The 17,436-nt window shown below is 38.3% G+C and overlaps 1 protein-coding gene across 2 annotated transcripts; it reads left to right on the plus strand.

The window, feature by feature from the left end:
- Positions 1 to 381: 381 nt before the first annotated feature.
- LOC111223354 (lysosomal-associated transmembrane protein 4B-like) lies at positions 382 to 14,488 on the plus strand. 2 transcript variants are annotated; one of them, XM_022747458.1, is made up of 8 exons: positions 382 to 622; positions 1,875 to 1,992; positions 4,235 to 4,308; positions 4,448 to 4,570; positions 4,896 to 4,994; positions 7,413 to 7,508; positions 7,833 to 7,863; positions 12,203 to 14,488. In XM_022747458.1, exons 1-8 carry the CDS (start codon positions 530 to 532, stop codon positions 12,412 to 12,414), a joined length of 846 nt encoding a protein of 281 aa, XP_022603179.1. In that variant the 5' UTR covers positions 382 to 529; the 3' UTR covers positions 12,415 to 14,488. The 2 variants fall into 2 exon arrangements, with proteins under 2 accessions (XP_022603179.1, XP_022603180.1); XM_022747459.1 differs by lacking the exon at positions 7,833 to 7,863 and having other exon boundaries at positions 12,203 to 12,368.
- The last annotated feature ends 2,948 nt before the right edge of the window (positions 14,489 to 17,436 follow it).

The raw sequence follows: 17,436 nt of genomic DNA on the forward strand, positions 1-17,436 counted from the left end.
ATAATTGATTATAGTTTTCAAGTAACTTGCCCAACAATGCTAAGGAAATAATGAAACTGTGTTGTATAGTGAGGTTCAGCAGGGGCCTAAAAAACAAAATTTTCCCCTGGGCCCTTACATGAGGTTAATCCGGCCCAGGTCTAAACATCCAATTTCCCCCAAAAAGAAACTGTGACTATAGAACAAATCTTTTAAAAACTTGGGTCATAAAGACAGATATCATCATGTCAAAACCGAAATGTTTTTGTGTGATTGTGAAGCATTTGACATCCATCACCATCCAGGCCTCGGAGCTTGGTCAAAATCCTACAGTGGTCACGTGACTCCGGATGAGCCAGATTAACGGCTCTCTGTTTGCCAGGAGTGCACTTGCTGAAACAGGCGAACACCGACTCAAACACACGCTGGATGTGGCGATCCTAGCACCAAGGACGCCAACGATCCTGTCTTTTTCGGACCTTGCAGACTTGAATAATTCATTTTCAGGAGCATTCATGAAATAGCTTGAAATTCAGAGCAGGATAAAAAGATGATTTCGCCGTGGGACCGGTGGTACTCGACGAGCTGCTGCCTTTGCTGCCATGTACGGACGGGCACCATTATTCTGGGAATATGGTATATGGTAAGTCAGATTTTTGAACATTTATCATTCGGTGTCAGGCCTAAATGTCTTTGAATATGGCTAAAATGTGGAATGTGCGATGAAATATATTATACATATCAAGTGCCATTGAGTTTTACAGCAAAAAAGCTAAGTTAGCTAGCTGCTGTTTTCCATTTGTTTTTCGGCTCTCATTTTTGACTTGCCATTTTGAGGATGTCCTCGGTTATAGACCAAAGTAATACATTTAAACTACAGTGCCTGCTAACTGGTCACCAACATTGCCAGTGAAGACTTCTTTCATGGCTCTTCTCTTATATTTTAATCAAATCGTAACGTATAAAAAATATAAAACATACTCACAATTTGTGGCCATGTATTTACTTTCCCTTTAAGCTGCACTTTTTGTTGTGTTGGAATGATCACTTTACCAGCCCATCCCATTTGATCTGTCCTACATTTGTACCGGTTAAATATAGGGTTTGCTTCTGTTTTTACCCACGGGATAACCTAAAGTTTTAAACATAGTTCAGTAAGCCTCGTAAATCCCTGACCTTTAGTAAGCGTTAGCCCCCCTCTCTTTTTTACCTCACTACTACAAGTGTATGTCGTCAAATGGAGCAAAGGGCAGAAAAAGCAACAAATGCCTTTACAAATACGATGTTTTGACGTGAGTTTAAAACTGTGATAAATAAGACTCATAAAGTCATTTTGTTTCTAGAGATGCAGGTTGGATGAATGCTGCAATGACCCATCCTATGACCCTGTATCAACACCAGTGTTTCATACACCAACATTAGATCAATTTTTTTCCATTTTATACCATTTTAAGTTAGATTTTGATTTTGTTCAATAAAGCAAATCAATTGAATGTCACCACAGGCTCTAAGAACTATTCATTTTCATGTTACAGGCTAAACTATTAAGCCAAAAATTGACAGAGGCATATAAGTAATTGTTTGTTGTGGCCCTGATCACCATATAATGATGCTTCGTTACAGTTTTGTCTTGCAGATCTATGTCAGCAGTTGGCCTGTATCATATCTTAAAGAGTAACTAAATTCAGAAAGGTATTAGTCTTTTCGTCCCCTGTAGTTACTTTTTAATTTGAATTACTTTTACGCTACACTACAAAAAGGCCCAAGCATCATAAAAGCAATTTCCGAAAGGATAATAAACTAACTAAGTATCTGACGGTTAACTCAAGAATGTAAAAATTGGTAACTCAACTGTGAAATATAATATTAATTGAATAAATTTCATTTCCCCACAGCTCATCAATGCAGTGGTTCTACTCATCTTGTTGTCGGCTCTCAATGACCCAATTCAGTACCGCTACCACCTTACCAGCTCTGAGCTGGGAACTGACATTGATGTCATGGATGATGCAAGTGAGTGCAGCTAATCCCCTCATTGTTACATGTCTGACTTGGTATAAATTGCCTAGTGGTATGGTAGATTATGTGAGGATGTCTCTGTTTATATCGCTGTAAACTGATTATCTTTGGGTTTTGGACTGTTGATCAGACAGAAAAAGACACTTGACGATATTACCTCTGCAAAACTGTGATGGGTATTTTTCGTAATTTTCTAAGAAGTTACAGACAAGACAACTAATTGAGTAATTGAGAAAATAATCCGCAGATTAATCAAGAATGAAAATAATTATTTGTTTCAGTTGTTTTCTACTATTCATCCCACCCATTAAAGATGTATCACTGCAGATTTGCTTTGAAGGCTTGCTTTGTTTTCTAGTTTAAGATTTCATCTAGATGGTATGTCACTGCTTTTTTATTTCTTTTTAAACAATAATTTCTTATTCTCAATAATCCATTTACAAAAATTCTTATTTTGCCTACTCTCTCAATACTCCTGGATAATGCGCTATTTTTGAAAACATGTACTAGAATAATTCAATGGATGGATCATTTAAATATTGAACCAAAGTTTAACATAAGTAATAAAGATTAAAAGACAAATTGATTCTACAGTTAGGGGTGGAATGGCTGAAACATCTACATTATGTTTTGTCCGTAAAAAAATCCCAAAACTGTGACATTGGTATTTCCTTTAGTGCATTCATTTGTTTCCAGCACAGATGCAGCTGATATATCTACTTTAAATGAAGAAGCGAATACTACAATGTTTTAGCATCAGTGTCAATGTTTATTAAAGACAACTAGTGATTATACACTTGTTTAATATTTATTTAATTCCACTTGAAAAGTCTGAGTTAAAACGTTTGAAATTTTAAATGAGAAATGACTATGAACAGTAAACACTGAAGCTGTATCAAGATACCGCATCGACTGGAGTCCTAGACAATATCAGTATAAAGTTTGAAGGCTCAGTAACAATATTCTTTGGATGTATTTCCAAGCTCTGCCAGAGAGAGCTCATTAAAATCAGCAGCATGTCCATAAAGCCCATATTTTTCATCATCTCTAAAATCACCTCTCCTTTCTGCCCAGCACTTCTTTACCCAGAATGCTGCTCTCAGTACAGACATGGCTGAGTAGGCTCGGCACCATAGTAAACAAATCAGAGTGCATGTGTATTTTCAGTGCTTCCCCTCCAGCAGCTATCATCATCACCGTTGCCTCTGGAACGCCACAGACCCTGTCACTGGCTACTCTGATTAAAAACGACTGCTCCAATTCTCCGTCGGATTAAAACGGCCATCTTGACTGACTCCCCCTCAGATGGCATTGTGCTGCATCAGTCAAAGATTGTGAAACAGTGGGAGAGGATGGAGACAAGCTGTTGTCATGGTTTTGTAATTGGCAGGTGTCAATAGTACCAACACCATTGTGATCATACGCAGGAAATCCTGAAATTAAAACTCAGATGTGTGGATGATGTAGGTGGGAGGTGAGAGGGATGGCAGTGCATTTATGTGTGCATGAATTGTTTATATATATATATATATATATATAGTATGTGTGAACATGTGTGTCTGTGTCTAGGGTATGTGGAAAAAGGGATTAAGATGGAGGGGCATCATCATTTCCTGGGTCTTAACGAAGTATCAGCACTGTAATAATTACTGTTGCCGAGTGTAAGGGAAAGCTGACAGTCATGGTGACATACAGTGGTTGCATTCACTTTTTCGTGTTTTGTATTTTGTAAAGTCGTGGACGGTGTTACGTTTTCATGCAAAAAAATGCCACCAAGAATTACCAGAGGTGCATTGAGTCCAATGTTTTCTCAGGAACCACTGAGTCTGATAACCATGTTCAGTAACTGCCAATACTGCATAGTGATCTGGGATTGTTTTCACCCAACTGGGCATGTGTCTAATAATGTCCTGTCTTGGTTTATAGTGTCTCATCAGTCACTTTCACAGCTGCAACGTGAATGTGAGAAGGGTGTGAAATTTTGTCAAATTTAGCACCTCTTGCATAACAATTATCCACGTGTTGATCATGTTTTATCCGAGGCAGATTGGCTGCTAAAAATAGTGAGGTTACTGAAGGTGCTTTGTTTATAAATCCATGTTCCCATAAAGACTTTTGGATTACATCAGTGGATTCAAGGTTCCAATGTTGTTACGTGTTTTTTGCTGTTTTTTCACTGGTAAACTAGATTATCTGTTCTCACATAGTTCTGTTTGTCTGTGTTTTCTCTCTGCAGATATCTGCATAGCCACTGCAATATCCCTACTCATGATTCTTATATGTGGCATGGCAACATACGGTGCTTACAAGGTAAACAAACAATAGGAATGAGAAATGTTTGTAAAAAAAAATATATATATTGATGGTCTGACATGATCAGTAACAGATTCATGAACTTAATAAACAAACTCCTTATGCTGCTAACCTTTTGTCAATCTCTCCTGTAAAGCAACATGCTGCTTGGATCATTCCATTCTTCTGCTACCAAATCTTCGACTTTGCCCTTAACACACTGGTAGCCATTAGCGTGGTGGTTTATCCCAACACAGTGCAGGACTACCTCCAGCAGCTGGTGAGGACCATTTCACTCTTCACAACTAAAACAGCTATCTATATGACTTCCATAAAGCAGGTTCAGGAGTTAGTTCTGCATCCATTGAGCACTGCTAAAGATGGAAAAAGGCTACCCAGGCATGAAGTTATTCAGATTCAGACTCCATTTTGGACTGTTTGCTTGTCTATTACTTAAAGGTTTTGTCTGATTTGAAAAAGGCCACTTTGTTATTCTCTGTCTAACATGCCTCTTTCACTGATTTTTGTTTTGGTCCTGACATTTATTTATTTCAATTTATCTTCTTCCTTAATTTATCTTCTTCTCTCTACCTGTCTTCCTTCAGCCGGGGACATTCCCTTACAAAGAGGACATCATGTCCACCAACAACATGTGCCTAGTTTTTGCAGTCCTTCTCTTCATTGGCTGCATCCTTTCATTCAAGGTAAGCCTGCAGATTCTCCTAATCTGCACTAGCTTCGGCCTTTTTTGGCTTTGGCAAACATCCATCTGAATGATATCTAAAACTATAGGAATAGAATGCATAGAAAAAGATATACGCTCACAACTTTTTTTTTTTCTTTTCAAAATGATCACCTATCAACAAATCTAGTGTCTATTTGGACAAACCTTAGCTACTTTCTCTGTCCTTCCCGCGAACATGAGGTGACACTTTTCTTCTGCAGACAACCCTCTCCATGCCCCTCATTCAGCTTCCAACTTTCTCTCTGATCATTATAAAGTAAATGTAGTTGAAATCACAGCATCGTCAGACGACGTCACTGTCATAAAATCAGGATTTTAGCAGTGCTGAGCAGTAGCTTGGAAATGACTGCTTGTTAACATGTGGTCTTAATGGGCTGTGTTTCAGTCACTTTTTTATACTTGTTCCATTGTCTGACAACAGAAACAAAAACATATAAATGGGAACAGTTTTATTGGGAGTTCAGCTGTATTAAGATACTGTATATGTGAACACAGAGAGTAAGACAGAAGCACACAGATAAAGGGCTGAAACCGGCTGACACTAGGCAGACTGCAAATAGCCTTTGACGCGATACAGCCATATACTGGGTTTTGATCTGTTCTTGTTTATAGATATGCTCATCATATTGCAATCTGATTAAAGCAATTAAGTTTAACACTGCACACATCTCATAGCAGTATCTGGCATGTACAATGAATCTGTCACTGTGAACGTTTCCATTATCAATGTTCTTCATGAGATTATCACGCAGTTAGAGAGCAGCGGGTCAGGGACAACAGGAAACCAACTCCTGTCAAGCTAATTCCTCCTTAATGCATGGATGATTCTCCAGGCGCAGCTATGCTCTGGGGCTCTGGAACGAGATGGAATATGAAGTTGCAGTCATGTGTACAATCAGATCAAGTTGTTTCTCCTTTAAGCTCAGATTGGAAATGTTCTAGGCAGATATCCAAAGCCAGAGCTGGGGTTTTATGATAGGAAGCAGCCACTGGAAGACACACTGTTGGACTCGCAGAGAGAAGAGTTATAAATGTCACAACTCAGAGGAGGAGTGTAGAGTGTGTGCGGTAGTTGAACTGCTTATTGCTCCAAAATTCAGAATTAAAGATCAAATAGAGATGTGTCCTTGCTAAGTCCTTGCCAAGCAAAATCAATAGAGCCCCTTTTTTTATCGAAGAGCTGCATATACAATACATTTGCTACTGTTGCCTATAGTGATGATAGTTAGTCAGTCTGCTGGGAAGAGGCCAGATCTGAAAACTCAAGGATGCACCCAGATCTCAGAACAGAGGCAGCACCTGCTGAAGGTCCTGCAGAAGCCAACATCCTCCACTCGACTGCATTTGGCATAAATGACAGATATAGACAGACAGAAAGAAGTAGAGCTGAAGAGAGAAAAGAGGGTAGATAGGAGGAGAGGGGATGTGGCAGATATAAAAGTGTAAATAGATAGAAGCTTGGATGAATAAAAAGAGAGACAGTATGACACACTAGAATGTAAAAGGGCAAGATGGACAAACTCGGACATCGTAGCACAGCTAGAACGTTGCCTCTCTGATACAAAATGCTGTTGTACCTCGCAAACAAAATGTTTCAGGGACAAAAAAAATCTAAAAATGTAATGTTTGTATCCTGTAGATTGCAGACTGTTGAGTCAGTTAAACAAAATAAAACTTACTGGAGAGTGAACAATAAGCTGAGGTATTTACCTTTTTAAAACGACAAACAAAATGTTGTTTTATTTGATCAAAATAACAAGTTGAACTGGATCTGCTACACTTAGCTGCATTATCATCATTACACGTTGTGTTTTAAAGGTATAATTGTGCAATACTGTGCTGCATAGTGGTTAAGTTGACCTCAGTTTAGAGTTGGTATCACAGTGAGGAGGTCAACTCAGCAGATGGTAAAGTGATTGGCTAGCAGTCTGTCTGGCGTCCTGGTTGGTTGGTTGCTCTTACTGCTGGCAGAGGTACCGACTCAGCAGGCTACTCACACATACACACAATGAACCTCCTGTTCTTCTGCCAAGTCAGCCAAACCTAAACCTCAGTGCAGGCATAGCCTTACTGAAGCAAGAGATGCCTGTTAAGTTGCTTTTGGTAAAATGTTGGAAATGTCCAACCATTAAATTGTCTTATGTTTATACAGCTGAATTGAATTGCCATGTGCCCTTACCTGTCTTGATGCTCACGAAGATACCCGTTATATCACAGTCTTTATGAAGTGTTGATATGATGCATCACTGCTGTCATCATCCCTAACCTTGATGAATGGATGAGATCATAGCAAGCAGCATCAGTAATAATGAAAAGTGGAGACGTGTACGAAATCTTGGTAAAGGTCATTGTGTGTTCTTTGTTTTCATGGGGACAGGCCTACCTGATTGGCTGTGTGTGGAACTGCTACAGATATGTGAGCGGCAGGGGCACCACAGAGGTCCTGGTTTATGTCACCACCAACGACACCACGGTGAGTCCTCACATCCACCTTCCAGCTCCTTACCTCAAGGACATCCTGAAACCCCCCCCCACACACACACACACACACACATCCTGGGCTCATAATATAATTGCATTTGCACAGCATAGATTTTTTTTTTTTTTTTTTTTTTTTTTTGCGGTTTTGGCTTACAAGCTTTGATTCATTAGAGGTAAAGGTTTTGAAAAGTCATTGTCATCACTATGCGTAGCACTTTAACTTTAATATGGTGTATCAAATGCTAGGCTCAACTGCTGAGGTTTTACCTAACTCTACTAAAATATAGACTATATTCACTTTTTTATGTTATTGCAGTTCAATGAGTTGATACCTCTTAATGTACAAGGTAAGGTTTCTGGGTATTACTTGTAAAATCATCATTCTTGTAGAGCTGGAATTGTGATTAGAGCAGCAATTTAGAATAAAAAATAAACATTTCATTTTTAAAATTCTCAAAAACCTCATTAACCTCAACCTACTTGAGAACTTAAAGACATTTAACGCAAGAAAATGGGAATGATTTTCTATTCAGTGTGGGAATTAATGTTTTCTGCATTCATAGATGCCACATTGCTAATGAGGAAGAAGTACCACCGGCACCTCACAGCCAATGTAATGTGATTAAAATTTTATTGACTGTTTCAAAATAAGAAAAAAGAGAAAGATAATTGATCTGTTTGAATCTCTGTTTACATTCTGTATATTAAAAATGACCCAAACCCAAATTAATTTGAAAAAGTATTTTCAGAAAGTATTTTATCCCACGCCTCGGTATATTGCGGTCATCAGGTCATTCCACATGTCAAATAACTTTTCCATTTCCAAGTGGTTCAGGTTAGTGTGGTCCTGCTACTAAATCACTAGAATAGGTATCATGTCACAGTCTCCACATACATGAACGGGTGAAGATACTATGTGTAGTATTTTAATCATTAATTAATTCTTGCCAAAGCAGAAATTAAATGAGAATGAAACCGACAGGTAAAAATGTTTGTACAGGATTTGCTTATTATTAAGATAAGCAAGAAATTATTTAAAGTGATTAAATGAATGATTAAATCCTACACATACAGTGGGGAGAACAAGTATTTGATACACTGCCGATTTTGCAGGTTTTCCCACTTTCAAAGCATGTAGAAGTCTGTCATTTTTAGCATAGGTACTCTTCAACTGAGAGTAACGGAATCTAAAACAAAAATCCAGAAAATCACATTGTATGATTTTTAAGTAATTAATTTGCATTTTATTGCAAATTAATTACTGTATCACTGTATTGCAGAAGTAAATTATAGTAATTCATAGAACCCCCTATATTTTTTTTTCTTGGTAGTATATCATAGACACTGGTAGAATAGTATACACTCTGCAGTGTATATACGTGGTTCAGTGAGAATGTCCAGGCTCCAGATTCTTCCGTTGAGCCGTCTAAATATCCCAGTGTTGTCACCATACACTTTGTGTTCAGTTGTGTGAGAGTCAGTGATGTGACATTGGTGGTGTTGGTCACAGTGCAGTAGGCACTGTAGGTCATCCTTAGGTGGGGTTGGCCGGCTGGCCAGCCGTCGTCGTTGATCCCTCAGTGTTCACTCAGGAAGCTTCTCAGAGGCTTTAGCATAGTCATGGTTTCCATTTGTCTGTCTGTCTGTAATCCTCCACACTGATACATAAGACATTAATCTGTCTCACACCCGCTGTCGTCTCAATACGTAGCACTTCATCTGTCTGTCACTTTGTCCTTGTGTTGTCGAGGCCCTGGTTCACTGCTGACGTTTCTCACCTTATGAAACAGACTCTACAGGCAGGAGCTTATCCAGCAGGCTCTGGTATCATATTGTGTATCGTATGGCCTTTGAGCAAATATTGAGTATGTGCCAGTCTGTTTTGTCCACTGCAGATATGATGGAGGGCCAATATGAAAGGAAAGAAGTGTTTTCCACAGCCACAATTTGAGAAGAAAAACTTAATACATTTGTCATCAAAACACTCTGTTTAAAAAAAAAAAAAAAAAAAAAAAAAAAAAAAACTGATTATTATAAAACTGATTTGTAAAGAATGGAGATAATAAAACGAGATCAATTTATGTGGATTAGCAGTTAAAGTGGAAACAGACAACTTTTCGACTTTCCCCCTTTTGCGTTTCCAAGTGGTATTACTGTTGGTGCCACTGTTGCAAGGCCAGATCCCAACATGGCTACAGCTATCTGCCAGGCAAAGCAAGAAACAACCCCAATCTTAGTGCTATGATAAAGGCAGAGAAAAACAATCGGTTGTATTAATAAGTAGGCTTCAGTTCTGAATCCTCTCAAGTCTCGGAGCTCTGTGGTTGGACTGGCCATCAGGACTACAGGGACAAATTCCAGTGGGCCGTGGCATCTGTGGGACCATAAAATCACAATCACCTGAATTATGAATGTGTTTGTGTCTGTCCTGCTTTGTGATGGGGATTTGGACAGTGCCTGACGAAGATCTCCAGTAGACCAAATCATTGCTTTATTAAAATTGCTGGGAGCTATACAGTAAGCACAGTGTGCTGATCTTTTGTCTGACTAACTAAGTTTGATTTTTGACCCAGCACCCATGAAAGTTTTTTTTTTTTTTATTATTATTCTTTTTTTAGATGTGCGTGCTTTATATCCTGTTTGTCCATCGCAAAAAAATCCATAAAGCATTAACAAACCCTGTTAGTCTCTGTACCAGCCCTTTCTGTGTGCCTGTTGTGAACAATACAGTATTAGATTATTAAAATGGAGTGTAAAAAGCAATAGAAATCTTTGTACGTTGCTTTGAGAAAATAATTCTTTTAGATGAAAAAATGAGCTAGGCAAAAATAAATAGAAAACTTTTTAAAATTAAGTTTTAATTCCTTATTCCAGTTGATTGGAGGTCAAAAGAAAAGTGTGAAGCTGTATATATATTACACTCGGCTTTATTTATGTATTCATTAGTTTTAAATGATTTGATAACCTTTTACTGCCTTTTTCCAGTTTCAGGGCTCCACATATAATGAATAAGAATTAATTAATTAATTTTAGTTTTAGAAATAAAATGTGTCATTAAGATATGGTTTTAACCACGTTCATTAAATTACACAATGAAAGAAATTAAGTAAAAGAAAACGGCAAATTATCTTGAAAATATTGAAAATGTCTTTTGGACAGAATCAATTACATAAAGGTTGTGTTGTAACATTTGTTATTATTAGTTAGTTAATGGAAACAGAAAATTAGTGTTATAGTGTATAAATGTATTCTAGAAAATCAACTGTTTATCCAGATTAATTCAGAAAAAACTTGGCATGTAAAAAACAAAACAAAATAAAGCAAACAGCTGAAGCAAGTGGGTCAAAGTGAAGGCCACAGAATAAGCTGTGTGAATTTTAATTAGAGACTTATCAGGGTACAGATAGAATCTAGATGCAACAAATATCTGTGGCACATGGTTTAAACAGGTTAAATAGCTTTCAAATCGGCCTGAATACTGATGATATGGTTTTATTCATGGCGTTCCCTCTCTCCACACACGGTGGTGAGTGAATCGAGTGCTCCATCTATTTTTACTATTAGAAAGCCGGCAGTGTGTCTAAATGGCTTTTTACAGCCTCGAACATCAAGTACCCAGCTGCTTATCTGCCCTGCTTTTATATAAATGCCATTAAAATGCACAAGGGTCGTCTCTCTCTCGCTCCCTCTCTCTCTCTCTCTCTCCTCCCTCCTCTCTCTATATATCTCCGTCCGTCCCCCTCTCCTCTTCTGGACATGTTACATAATAGTCTGCTTGTCCGCTTCATTTCAAATCCTCCCTGTGATGTGTTTGCCGGGCCTCCCTGGCTATTTCACAATTCCATCCCCTCCGAGAATATTCTCTCTCTCTCACTGAATTAGCAGCAGGGCTGGTTTTATAACGCCATTTACAGAGAAAGACCTCTGGTAGAGAGAAAGCAGTCCAGCCTGTAGAGCACAGGGATGTGTTTGTGGATGTTGTCCTTTCAGCTAGTAATGCCTTCTATAGGGATGGAGTATAAAGAGCTTGAAGGAATCGGGCAGAAACATGCAACAGTGACTAAGGCTGTGTCTGAAATCGCTCCCTGTTGACTATACTGTGAACTAGTTTTACTGTCTGAAATTTCTACACACCGTAGCTCCCTTAGAAATTCTCACAGTAGAATGAAGAAAGATGTGTCCATGTCCAGCATGTAAACTACTCAAATGCAAAATGATGATTTATAGTGTCCAAACGCTCCTATACTGCTCACTATGGATAAATTACTGGGAGGGATTGGCGAATGAATTCAGCTTTTCTTTTATGAGAGTATAATTGTGTTTTTCTACTTTCTAGCAAACATAATTCACTTTAATTATCAAAGCTGGAATTTAAAGCTAGCAGCTACAACTTCTTGTGAAATAAGGTATATGTAGAATTTAAGCATGGATGGTAATTCTTTGTAATGTAAGCTCCAAGCTTCAACCACATCTCAAAGTCTTCTTTCAGCAATGGAGTTCTCAATGGAGATCTCAAGGATAGCCAAATCTTTTCAATCATTTACTGATATCACCAATTCAGGAAAATTAAATGTTTTACAATTGTCACTACTGAACCCTTTCTAACAAACAGCAGAACAGTATAGAGGATGTATTTGAGCTATGAGGTTTAACTGAGCCTCCTTTTGGTTCTCTGTTACATTTCAGGTTCTGCTGCCACCATACGAGGAAGCCATTGCCATTCCACCCAAGGAGCCTCCTCCCCAATATATGGAGGCGTGAGATACATCCTCACTGCTGGACCCTATACCCCAAACACCCCCCTACCCCCCCAAACACCTCCAACATCTCTCTCCAACAGTAGGACCCTGGAAACTGGCTGGGACATGTTGAAAAACCAAGAAAAAGCAATGTCTTAGATGCTGGTTTCAGCTTGGATTCCTGCCAATTTTAGATTAGATTAGGCTGACCCTGAGCCAGTATTGCCATCAACTCTCCACCATCGCTCCTGGTTGTTGTGACGTATTCTCCTCCCCTCTCGTCTCCTCTGTCCTCCTCATAGGACAGTATCGCAGCAACTTTGAGACCGCTCCCTCTTGGCAGCTGCTGTCCCCTGGCAGCATCTAAACTCTTGCACGCCCTGAACACTCTGTCCCAACTTAATTTGCACTTTTCTTTGAGTGAAACGTGCACCCACCGGTCTGGCCACCAACTGTTAACCCCCAATACTGTGAATCTCCCTTGTGGTCTTTGTCTAGAAACAAACTACCTGAAGAGAGATAGCGATAGAGAGAGAGAGTGAGAAGGAAAGCGACATACGTGATCAGTTATGCAAGAGCACTTTTTTCAGAAATTGACAAATTTCCTTCATTGAATGTAATGTTGGGGTATTTTTGTATGACTTTTTTGTATAACAGTAAAAACTGAGAGAAAAAGAAGTGAATAGGAAAGGCTGTCCTGTTGTACTGATGTAGCTCGTCCTGCAGGATATCGTATTGAAGAAGGTTCCTTGACCAATAACAAATACGTCTTCCTTTTGTATCCATGTAACACACTGTCTGTAAACCTGTAACCCGTTAACTGCCAGTGAAAACCTTGTTCACCTATTGATTTCAATCACAATCTATTCCAGTTTGCCTTCCTGCCCCTTTCCTGAACTGCTCCGAGATCTCAAAAGACTGGCATTAATGTGATCATCCAGTGAAGCGAACACAAACCTAAATGTTTCACTCATTCACACACACTACAGATTCACATCGAAAAAGGCATTACACATAAAAAGTCCAATGTGTAAACGTTAATGAGTGAATATATTTCAGTAGAGACGTCTGTCTTGTGTCCCCGTTGAGTTGCACATGCAACAGCATTGACTGTGTCTTTTTTTTTTTTTTTTTTTTTTTTACATGGATTATAGTGTATAATCTGATCTTTTGAGTTGAGCTAACTTAGCTGGACTGAGGGCATTTTCCTATAAAGACAGCGTGACATGCTGCTGTACATGCAGAGAGTGTATGCGTGTCTATGTTTGTGGTTGTGTTTGTATGTGTGTGTCTGCTTGCTTGAGCGCTATGTGTGACATTATGATGTAACTTTTAGGTCCTTTATATGTAGTAACATTGTTTTTTTTTTGCACATTCAGTGACATCATTTTGAGATATTTCCTGTGCTGGTGACGTTTTTGACATTAATGATGGATGGGGATCTTAAAGCATTGATTTAGCATTGCATAGTAGCACAAAATCAATAAACAGTATGTGAAGCTAGTTAAACAGTGCAAATGCTTGTCTTTTGCCTTGAATTATTTAGGCAATCAGTTGAGCATTATTAGAAATAATAATGGAACACATAATAATCCTATTCTTTCCAATAATTCCCAAGTAGTATTTGTTATGAACGGAGAGAAAATAAATCAGAGTTACAGACTATGCAATAGTGCAGTCACAACTTGTTAGACCTGGAAATACATGTATACCATGAAGTAGTTTTCCATTTGATACTAATTCTGTAGTTGATAATGTATCCCTTTGTTGGCCCCTTCATCATTGTCCCTGTGTGAATTATGACCACTGCTTTTGCAAATCCAACAAAGCTGAAAATGAAATTGCACTTTAAAGTCAGCGTGAGCTCACTATAAACCGTTGTGTTTGTGTTTTCTTCATCGTTACCATGCTATGCTGTAGCCAAGTGATTCTAATATGATCAGCCGCCCGTGTCTGGATGATACAAGCTTCCAAAACATAACATCAACAAATCAGTATTTACACTGTGTGATGTGACTGAAAAGCTGCAGATTTGTGATGGAAGGGGAATTTTGAGCCGAGTCATTCGGGGTTTAGAGGAAAAAGCTTGTATCTGGACAAGTGGATGGCTGAAGCCTCATTTTATTAGAATCACTCAAGACTGTTCTCCATCGCTTTTCCATTCACACACATCCTCTTGTTGGATCTGCATGAGCTCATGTCTTCAATTCTGAATAATAAAAAGCGAAATCAACCTTTGTCTCCTGCTGGATTTCTTATGGAGTCGTTTTGTTTTGAGCTTTCATTGTCATCTTGAAAATAACATAATAAAAACGATATTGATGAGTTCACATACATTATGAAACATTTCAATCAGCTTGGGAGATGAAAACAAAAAACTTTTAATCAGGATAAGGCTTGTAGCAGTTCCTTTCAGTATGCTATTTATTTTAATATAAAGTATATATATAATGTTGCATTACTTTTTTTTTTAAAACTTCTCATTTTGCATACCACCAGAAGTATTTTCTAATGTTTGATGAATAGCAGTGTATTGTATTGATGGTCCAAATGTTTGCCATGACAGGGGAAATAAAAAATAACTTAATATTCAAGCAAGCTCAAAGATAACATTTAATAAAAAACTGAAAACTGAAACTGAAAAAATAAAATTAAACAAAAAACATGCAAGACCAGGCCAGATATAAAAAGAACAGAAAATTATATTAAAGCCCACCTCTTAAAACACTGGCATGATTTCTGTAACAATAATCTACTTACAATTACTAATTTAACTAACATTAATAGCATAATAACAGCATTCACAACACCAGGACCGTGAAAATGAAAACATTCTTCCCTTAAAGTGAAGGTTATGTGGTTGTTGGAGGAGGATGCAGCTGACAGTATGCCCGTCCTATTCAAATTACAGCGTGTCTGTGTCTTGTGATAGGGGAGTTGGCATCTTGGGAGAAACACCACTCAACAAAAATGAAACATCTCATAGGTTGAAATTGAGCACAGATGCTTACCAAGAGCTGACTGGATCGATTCAGTGCCAGGAAATTCATCCGAAGTCAGTATATAATCAGTATATTGGAGTTTTATTCACTTTAATTCAGACATTACATTCATCATATTTTCTCTGTTGTTTAAAACACAGGATAAATTAGTATAGTTCATACTAATTGTGCACTTTCTCTGCACATGGACCAGAAACAGGTCTAAACCTTGTTATTAGAGCATGGTCATTTATTCACAGTTCTTACAAGATTGTTCTAAGATCACATTATTATATATACGGTGAAGTTTCAAGAGTATGACTGTTCAAAAAAAATGGGTGTTATGCTGACATGCGTGCATCCTGCTGCCCTCAGAGATTCAGTGCTCCCCTCAGCCCAGTGCGGATGAACAAGCTGGCAGATCAGCAAGGATTTAGCCGCCTGCCTCAAAATGGAGGCTGGCATTACCTTGGGTCTGACAGTAGGCTACCAGACAGACACGCTCACCTACTTTCTGCCACTGGGACAGGGCAGGGGAGGAAACAAAAAACAAAAAAAAAACAAGTGGGTCACATTCTGACATTCTGTCTCTTTTCTTGCTGAAATGCTTAGTGGAAGCAGAAAGGGTTGTACAATGACTCAGCTTAAAAGAGGAGATATTTATGAAAAGAGGACATAAGAGCCAGAATCTGTTGGCAGAATTCATATGACCTGGATACAATTCAGATTGTCCTCTGAAATTTTCCTCACATTTTACCTTAGAGCAGCTTGTCAAAAGTAATACCTAATAGGATTTGTATGTACATTTACTGTGCAGCATTACAACTCGATACATATAATAAAACTGCTTGGTGTATGTAATTTTCTGCCTGTAATGACACTGCCCAGAGACAATGAGAGAGGTTTATGATCATTAATGAGAATATAAAGCACATGGCACCCAGTCAATATCCACTGAAGTGTAATTAATGTCACATATCATTTATGGTGAGAAATGTTCAATGATAAATTTACTATACTGACCAAAATGACAGTTAATTGCCTTGTGCTTAGTATTTTGGACTTTGTTTTACATAATAGGAAATAAATTAGTTAGCAAAGTTAACAATTTAATCTGCACTCAGCCAAAATGTAAAAAACCACACTAAATGAAATAAGCCTAACACAATAGCCTAGATATGTGAAGGGCTAGGGCTGGGGCTGCAGCGTGGCTCTCTATAGCTTTATTTCTATTATTGTGCAGATTGCTCATACTTGTTCATTCAGATCTTATTCTGTCACATCTTTATATATTGTCCTCATTTTGAGCAGGGCATCTGCTGCACGTGAAACGGATCATCTGGGATGATTTCATTCGATTTAATTGGGAATCAAGAAAAAGGCTTAGGGAAGCAGTGAGTGGAAAAACTGGGCCAAACCACTCGATGGATGATGGACGGCTTATATCTCTGTCACTGGGTAGATGCATCGGCCCCTGTAAGGCAGCAAACTTATGGCAAAAAGAATGAAATCTGATCGTGGCATAAATGGGATTGGTTTGTATTAGCGTACCTTGCCAAGAAATGATTCTTGACCTCTCTAACCATGGTAGTCAGTTTTCCAGGCTTTGCATGTAATGCACTCATTCATGCAGTGGCGAATTTAGATACGGGTGACGTGGGCAGCCGCCCAGGGCCGCATCTTGTCAGTGGGCGGCAGGGGGATTGCAAGAAGAAAAAAAATTGTTACATTTGCATGATCGCTTTTGTATTGCTCATTTGCACATCACGTCATTGACACAAGGGAGTAGGTTTGGATATGGATGGTAGGGACATGGCACTACCATATACATTTTTATGCCTTACTATATTATGACGTTTTTTTATACCTTACTATACTACGACTTTTTTTGACGTTTTTATGCCTTACTATACTATGGCGTTTTTTACGCCTTACTATAGTACAACGTTTTTTGACGTTTTTATGCCTTACTATACTATGCCTTTTTTTATGCTTTACTATACTATGACGTTTTTTCACATTTTTTTTTTTTCTTACTATACTATGGTGTTTTTTATGCCTTACTATACTATGGCATTTTTTAACCCTTACTATACTATGGTGTTTTTGACGTTTTTATGCCTTACTATACTATGGCGTTTTTGATGTTTTTATGCCTTACTATACTATGACATTTTTTTGCCCTTTTATATTCTGTCAT

The sequence above is a fragment of the Seriola dumerili genome, unplaced genomic scaffold (genome assembly GCF_002260705.1).
Source record: "Seriola dumerili isolate Sdu_G_001 unplaced genomic scaffold, Sdu_1.0 BDQW01000110.1, whole genome shotgun sequence".
In the NCBI taxonomy this organism is placed as follows: Eukaryota; Metazoa; Chordata; class Actinopteri; order Carangiformes; family Carangidae; genus Seriola; species Seriola dumerili.

Excerpts from the sequence above, each read along its gene's own strand:
- LOC111223354 (XM_022747458.1), top strand. The coding sequence starts at position 530 with ATGATTTCGCCGTGGGACCGGTGGTACTCGACGAGCTGCTGCCTTTGC. Across the intron at positions 623-1,874 it reads TTCTGGGAATATGGTATATG|CTCATCAATGCAGTGGTTCT; the intron begins GTAAGTCAGATT and ends ATTTCCCCACAG. Across the intron at positions 4,309-4,447 it reads CAACATACGGTGCTTACAAG|CAACATGCTGCTTGGATCAT; the intron begins GTAAACAAACAA and ends TCTCCTGTAAAG.